This window comes from Cydia splendana, chromosome 17, assembly GCF_910591565.1.
Source record: "Cydia splendana chromosome 17, ilCydSple1.2, whole genome shotgun sequence".
Taxonomy (NCBI): Eukaryota; Metazoa; Arthropoda; class Insecta; order Lepidoptera; family Tortricidae; genus Cydia; species Cydia splendana.
The window spans coordinates 8,842,149-8,850,360 of record NC_085976.1 but is presented as its reverse complement, the minus strand read 5'-3'; the positions used below and the strand labels follow the sequence as shown (position 1 = coordinate 8,850,360).

Sequence of the window (8,212 nt, the reverse complement as noted above, 5' to 3'; positions counted from 1 at the left end):
AAAAGTAATTTATTGTTTATACCTGAAATAAACATTCAACGTATATTTATTTATTTCGCATTTAATTTTATTCCGGTCATTATCGATTTAATTGATTTTTGTGCGTTATCGATTCATTCGATTTAAGTACTCGAAACTCTAAGATTAAGATGTTGAGCGACGACAATATAGCCATCGCTGTAGTAAGAGTGAGACAACGATATAATTTAAGTTGTTACGTTCGGGAATCGATTTTATTAGATTGTTCATTTGAACGAAGATTTTTACACTAAGTTAACATTTTTTATGAATACTGTGTTACTTAATAAAGAATTTAAACAATATTGTGGTTTTATTAACGTGTTTTTGTTTTATTATTGTTATGTTTTGCGTCTACGTTAATTATTTGATAAGTTGGTTTTGGTCCGACGAGAATTCTGTCTGTGGCCAAATACCTAGATGCCACTGTGCGTATTGAAGTGGTTGCGAAAAAGAATAAAAAGTTTGTCTTGTCTTGTCGTGTTTGGAAAATATTTAGCAAGTGCAAAGTGGCGTGTTAATTGTGTATTCGTAAGTAACTAATTTAAAAGAAAGTGAGTGCTAAAGAGGATACGACTGTTAAGGTAAAAGTTTGATAATTATATCAAGAGAAATTGAGTAGTAAGGGATGCCGTTCGAATCAATGAAATAATCAACTAAGCCTTACCGGCGTACGCCATTGTAGTTGTTTGCAAATAAACAAAGACGCCATTTGTTTTCAACTAAAATCATAATTGTTATTTCAATCATAATTTAACGTAACTTTGTTCTGTAACGGCGATTCTTAAAATACTCTTACAATTTACGATATTGCAAAATAGTATAGCGTAGTGGAAATTACAGGTAGCAAGATGGAAGAAATTCTTTCTACAGCGTTGCGCTCGCGCCTAGAAAGACTAAAAGAAACTGTAAAATTAACGGTTGATTTACTGAACAAAGTCGAAACAGGAGTAGGAGTACAACAACAACAATTAGTTGTAAATAAAATCGATCTTAAGAGTAAATTAGCTCAATTTCAAGTACAATTAGATAAATATGTGACCCACGTGCCAAACCCACAGAAAGAATTTTATCAAGAATGTGATGAACTACAAATTCTAGCAGAGGACGCTATGACGAAGATGGAAATAGTGCTCAAAATTTATTCCGAAGATAACAACACCCAAAATAAAACTAAACTACCCAAATTAGACTTGGTCAAATTCAATGGAGACATCTTGAAATGGAATTAATTTTGGGACAGATTTGTGGCCAGCGTAGATAGTAAAAATATAGCGGATGTGGAGAAGCTATCATATTTAGTAGGATCTTTAGAGGGTCCGGCACTCCAAGCAATTGAAGGCTTGGAGACGACTAACCAGAATTATGAGGTCGCAACTTTAATTCTTAAAAATAGGTTTGGGAAGAAAAATAACGTAATTGATGCTCACAATAAAGCCCTATTAAATCTGGAAAGAGCCCAATCTACTATTGAGTGCCGAAAAATATTAAACAACATAGATACTCACCTACGGGTGTTATCTGCATACGGAGAAAACACCGAAGCAAGCTATTTGCGAGGGATTATATTAGATAAGTTTCCAGAAACGGTATTGTATCAGGTTAAAATTTTAATTTCGGAAGAAGAAAGTACAGACAACATAAAAAAGGCACTAGATAAGGTAATAACTGCCATGGAAAGAATAAACATACAAACACCACAAACGCTACAAACATCAACGTCCGGATCTACATCAACAGCTGCTTCAACGTCAGGATCTACATCAACACTACTTAAAGTTACAAGAGAAAGACCAGCAAAACGCAAGAGACTGTTTGACAGAACTAACACATTTAAGTCTAAACGGCCGAAAATCTCATGCATTTTCTGTGGCAAAACAGGACATTACAATGATGATTGTAATGAATATAAAACAATCAAAGAAAGGATAAGTAGACTGCAACAAAGGTGCTTCTTATGTTTCAAGAATGGCCATAGAGCCTCTAAATGCTTCAGTAAAAGGAAGTGTCATCACTGTAATAAATTACACAACAGAGCTTTGTGCCCGCAGAAATCTAAGAAAGGTAAAATAGATATAGAACCTGTTCCTATGATAGAAACAACATCAGTTAATGTATGTAACCGTGTGTGTAATTTTTTACAGACTGCAGTAACACAGATAGTGGGCCAGCACAACAAACACCTGACATGTAGATTACTTATGGATTGTGGGAGTATGAGGTCATACATCACAAACAGATTAGCAAAAGACCTTGAAATAAAAAAGGACAATGAAGTTGATTTAATTGTCTACACATTTGGATCCAATAAACCTTATACAATTAAAAGTTCATCAGCAGAAGTAACTGTTTTAACAAAGAGACAAATTGAGAAGAAAATAAAAGTAAATATTGTACCACATATAACGGATCACGTCCCAGTCGTCAAAATTGATCATCCCAAAATAGATATTAGTGCGGATGATGAATCGATCGGTCAAAGAGTTGACTTGTTGATTGGTAACGATTTGTATTTTTCGTTCCTCAGAAAGGACCTGTTAAAAATAAAAGATGATTTATATTTGATTGATTCAGATTTTGGTTGGCTGACTGGAGGCTTCGATAGGGGTTTCAATAATAAAAACGAAGATGTGCTGTCAGTCGTGACATATTGTAGTTGCCATGATTCTAATTGTCCATACTTCTCCGAGCCAGATCTTCCCCTCCGTAACATAGATGTGAAGTTCTTATGGGCGCTTGAGAGTATTGGCATCACGGACTCACCGAAGACAACAAAGGAAGAAGAAGCAGTTCACCATTTTAACGAAAATGTCAAGTACCATGAAGGAAGATATGAAGTTAAGTGGCCATGGATACAATACCCTCCGGAATTGCCCACAAATTACGGACTCGCTCTTGGAAGGTTGAAAAGCTTATTAAAACGTTCTGATGAAGAAACTCTCGACAACTATAAAGAAATCCTAAAAGAACAGTTAGAAGCTAAGGTGATTGAGATAGTCCAGCCTTCACCTTTTCACGAAATTACACACCCAGTTCATTTCTTGCCTCATCATATTGTAAATCAAAAGGGAAAGAGAGGGCGTATAGTGTATGACGCCTCATCAAAAATTAAGAATGAAAAGAGCCTTAACGAATGTCTGTATGGTGGCCCATCTATGTTGGAAGATCTTACGGGACTAATCTTCAATTTCAGAACAGGAAAGATAGGCATAACAGCTGATGTGGAAAGAGCTTTTCTCCAAGTGGGACTTCAAACAGAAGATAGAGACGTTACCAGATTTCTTTGGGTGGAAGATCCCTCGAAGGAAGTAACAGAAGACAATATAGTACAGTATCGTTTTTGTCGTGTCCCATTTGGAATTATATCCAGTCCTTTTTTATTGACAGCGACCATCAGACATCATATTTCAAAGACAGAAAATTCCTTATTATCAAAAATAGCGGACAGATGTTATGTGGATAATTTGGTAACGTCAGCTGGTTCCAACAAGGAAGCTCTACAACTGTACAAGGATACAAACCGCGTATTCCAGGAACTAGGTATGAATATTAGAGACTGGATGTCTAATGACAAAGACTTTATTGAGCAAATTCCTTTAACTCAGAGAGAAAAACGGACAGATAAGATGAAGATTCTCGGCTTATTATGGAATATAAAGAATGACACCCTACAACTCAATATAGATCCAGAAGTTTTTATCACTGAGTCAAGAGGAATCACGAAGAAAGGAGTGCTCAAAGTATTAGCACGTTTATATGACCCCTGTGGTTTTGCATCACCTTTAATACTTCCTGGGAAGTTATTATTCCAGGAACTCTGCAAAAGAAAACTGAAATGGGAAGATACACTGCCTGATGATATGCAGACGTTATGGGAAAACATAGTTAAAAACCTAGCTGCTATAAAAGACATAGAAGTTCAAAGATACGTCGGAGATACATGCGAACAAACAGGAAAGATCATACGATATGAACTACATGGTTTTACAGATGCGTCTATGAATTCATATGCAGCGATTGTATATTTGAGACTTATAGGCGAAGACAAAACAGCAGTCACTTTCCTAATGTCTAAGACGAGGATCACACCAATAGAAGACAAAAATGATTTGAAAATCCCAAGACTTGAGTTGTTATCCTTCTTGATTGGTAGCAGGTTAATGAAATATATACATGACCATATAGATATAAAACTTTCAAGGTTGTATCTATGGTCTGACAGCCAAGTTGTCTTGGCATGGATGAAGACAAGCAGATTACTACCTCCATTTGTCGCAAGACGCGTGAATGAAATAAAACAAACCAGCCGTACCCTGGGTATAGAACTACGATATGTGGATACAAAAAATAACCCGGCAGATATAGCAACTAGACCAGAATTATGGCAAAAGAAACAAGAGTTGTGGTTTTATGGACCAAAATTCCTTACCAAAGATGAAAAACATTGGCCTAATGACACACAAACTAATAAAGAGCTTTGCTTGGTTGGGAGGGCTCTAGAGATAGTTGATGGTCCAGAGATGACTTCGAAGGGTTATGAAAGTGAAGAATTAGCCCTCACAACAGAAGAGCAAGAACTCACCGAGCAATTGAATGAGGAACCTTCAAATATTGAAAATACACCTGGAAATGATATCACTACAGACAACATTAAGAGGATTCAGAAAGAATACCTTCCGAACGAAGTCATGGGAAAAAGAACTAATCTGTCGTTAGATTTAGGAATATTCCGCGACGTAGATGGAGTATTGAGGAGCAAAGGACGTTTTGGGAGAGCAAATTTGCCATATGAAAAGAAGTATCCAATAGTGATCCCAAAACAATCCTCTTTGGCAACCCAGATTATTAAAAGGACACATGAAGAAAATTATCATGTAGGTGTACCCCACACCTTGAGTATTATAAGAGAAAAATATTGGATACCCCAGGGACGTGCTCAAGTACAGAAAGTTATTAGAAGGTGCCCACAATGCGTGAAGTATGGTGGAGGCCCTTTTCAGTTACCACCAGCACCAGAGCTACCAAGTGCAAGAGTAAATTATAGCTCACCTTTCCATTTTACCGGCTTAGACTATCTAGGACCTGTCCTAGTAGATACAGATAAAGGAAAAGAAAAAAGGTGGATATGTCTATTAACATGTTTAGCAGTACGAGCTTTGCATCTAGAATTAGTTAAAGACTTATCAGCGAAGGAGTGCTTACTAGCCATTAGGAGATTCACAGCTATTAGAGGCATACCGGACACCATAATCTCTGATAACGCACTCCAATTCAAACTGACCAGTGAAGTCCTATCGTCAGAATACTGTATGAATAAAGGTATTAAATGGAAATTTATAGCTCAGCTAGCACCTTGGCAGGGAGGCTTTTATGAACGACTAGTAGCCTTAGTTAAGCACTGCTTGAAACGCACGTTGGACAAACATCTGTTGACTGAGAACCAGATGACAACGGTCCTTAAAGAGGTGGAATCGGTGCTTAACACTAGACCGTTGACTGCAGTAGGTGCAGAGCCAGAAGAAGTACTGAAGCCAGCCGACTTCTTGACCCTTGGACAGTGCTTAGATTTAAACACAGATTTACAGACAAATCAACAACTGACAAATACAAAGGTTGACCTAGTGCAAAGTTGGAGAAGAGGTCAAATGATTCTTGAAGAATATAAAAGAATGTTCATTAACCAATATCTGCCAAGTCTTAGAGAGAGATCCTTCCACACACACAAACAAACAAGAATTAAATCTAAAAAAGTACCTGAAATAGGAGATATAGTTCAAATCAGAGATGATTCCAAGAATAGGACAAATTGGAAAGTGGGAAAAATTGTCTCACTGATTAAGGGCCAAGATGGTGTTGTAAGAGTTGCTAGAGTCAAAGTTAATGATACGGAATTCACACGATCTCTTGGCCACCTGTACCCGTTAGAAGCAGACGATGTTGAAGAAACTTGTATACCAAATAAAGAACTGCCTGAAATGGTCAATCAGGAAGAAAATAGAGTAGTAAGAATGGAAGATACGTTAGACTCCAGTAACGTTGATGAAATGCCTCAAGTGCCTGTAACGGACACAAGTAGCCCGGTTATACCTCCGGATCAGATAATTGATAACAATAATCCAGAGACCGTTCCTAGCGATGAATCATTATCATTACAAGAAAATCCACTGACTTCTGTAGAAGAAACTTGCCCTACTCCGACAGACTTTGTTGAAGGTTCAGTAATCGAAAGTCCTAGTAGAAATGAGAAGAGAGACGCTGCCATTAAAGCCAGAGAGAAGATAGCGGAATGGACGCGTCACCTGTTAACCGTCTTGTAACCTTTTCTTTGCCGTGGCGAGTGTCGCGATGATGCGCGATACGGACCAATAATACAGGTAACTGTCATTCGCTTTTTACATCCTGGTAACACTGAGCTGAGATAAGCAATAGTTGAATATCGAGTCGTAACGGCGGCGCGAGAAGAATAAGTGAGGAAAAGAAAAGGTAACACTTATAGGAGAGGCAAGGAGACCTGATGGAAACAGGTGCAGACTGCTTATGGTATAAGCAGTGTACAGAGCTACTCTTGGTGAGTTCCCCCTTTAATACTCATTATCGATGGTGTGACGGTAATGTTGAGATAGCAAGCTTTCATAAGACTTATGTACAGTTTAGTTCCTGGCCTAAAGTATCTGGCCAGAGGCATCATGTATAGGGCTATCAGGCAGCTGGCGTCAAGCTTAGCGTAAGGCCCGAAGCCAAGACTGAGAGTAATGAGAGGGCAACCTATAGAGGAGCATGGTGTGTATATGGAGGAAGAGGCGAGCTATTTGGGGATGGTTGGAGGCCCGTCAGGGAACAAGAGGTTCCCGCCACCATGCTCATACTATGTATGGGTCTTGCCAGGCCGAGGCAGAGTGTCAGGCAAGACCAAGAGAGGTTACCTGAGGAGGACTGAGAGAGTACATGTCCTCCGTCACCAGAGTGTGTATCTGGTTATCAGTAAGAGAGAGAGAAATGATGCAATGGTTATAGTAGAGACTCTAGTAAGATAATAAATAATTGGTAAACTTGCTTTCTCGGGTTACTATCATACTATAATTATTGTGTGTTCTTATGTCGCTATAAATATGTATATGAATAATACATTTGATATTAAATCTATTAGCTCCGCGACACTGGGACCTAGGGCGACAAAGACTGCAAATCCGCCACTGGGCATGAGGTCCACCGATGGACAGTTAAGTATAGGTATGAGTGTTGCTGTTTAACCATTGAAATTTCGCTATAACGTTTTGTTCTGTCTTACCCTTACCCTTTAGCAATCCAATATAAGGTAGCGTGGAGCGTGGAGTAACGTCGTACACAATGCAAGATGCTTGATATTCCTCTGTGTCGGGTAGGTACGTCAAAGCTGCAGCACTCCAGCGCCTAATCGATACTATTCCAATTACGTTGTATTATCTTCTCTCCTTTCATCTGTGAATAGGGATATATAGACAGTATCCGAGAAGCCATACTTGTGCGATTACTCAAGAGATAATCTTGGTTCATTTTGCCTGTTCGTAGTTTAATAGTTGTATTAAACTTACGAAAATAATTTGTGTTTGACACAATAGTATTTTATATAACTGCTACATAATGCCTAATTATGTACAGTTACATACACTGCTGTATATACCCGCTCCGTTAATGTATTCAGGAATCGCATCGAATCAAATTCCTTTACTTTCCTTTATTTTTTACGCAATATATTCTTACAGATAAGAAATGTGTTCATTTGTATTTGGTAAAATGGGGTATGATACAAGTAGGTCTCACTCTGACTTGGATTCGGTCGGGTTTGGATCATATGCGTTGGCTTCTACGGTTAAGTGACAAGTAAAGTACTTAAGTGGGCATTAAAAGCGACTATATATAAAGAGGTCCCAAACAGAAACACATGATATTGTTTTGATGACCGCGTTAACCTTATTTTGCAGACAGTAGAAACTTCAAGAATCGATGAATGAGTTTATTATTTTTCACCTCAGCAGCTCGAACAAGGGTACTTTGCTTCTTAAAAACAGTGAGCAAAATGCGATTTTGCTCACTGAGACATTTTGTCTCACTCAGTGAGCAAAATCGCATTTTGCTCACTGAGTGAGACAAAATGACATTCAAGTGACCTTTTTATAGTCAAATGTCATTTCAACATGCGAGGTCTAATACAAGT

The 8,212-nt window shown here is 38.1% G+C and overlaps 1 protein-coding gene across 1 annotated transcript; it reads left to right on the top strand.

The window, feature by feature from the left end:
* Positions 1-761: 761 nt before the first annotated feature.
* LOC134798970 (uncharacterized) lies at positions 762-6,335 on the top strand. The gene is made up of 2 exons (XM_063771396.1): positions 762-2,082; positions 2,163-6,335. The coding sequence occupies exons 1-2, from the start codon at positions 1,987-1,989 to the stop codon at positions 6,333-6,335; spliced, it is 4,269 nt and encodes a 1,422-aa protein (XP_063627466.1). The 5' UTR covers positions 762-1,986.
* Positions 6,336-8,212: the final 1,877 nt, after the last annotated feature.

Bases quoted from the DNA above. Each gene is read 5' to 3' on its own strand.
- LOC134798970 (XM_063771396.1), top strand. From the start codon at position 1,987: ATGGCCATAGAGCCTCTAAATGCTTCAGTAAAAGGAAGTGTCATCACT. The intron at 2,083-2,162 runs GTAAAATAGATA...AATTTTTTACAG, and splicing joins CCCGCAGAAATCTAAGAAAG to ACTGCAGTAACACAGATAGT.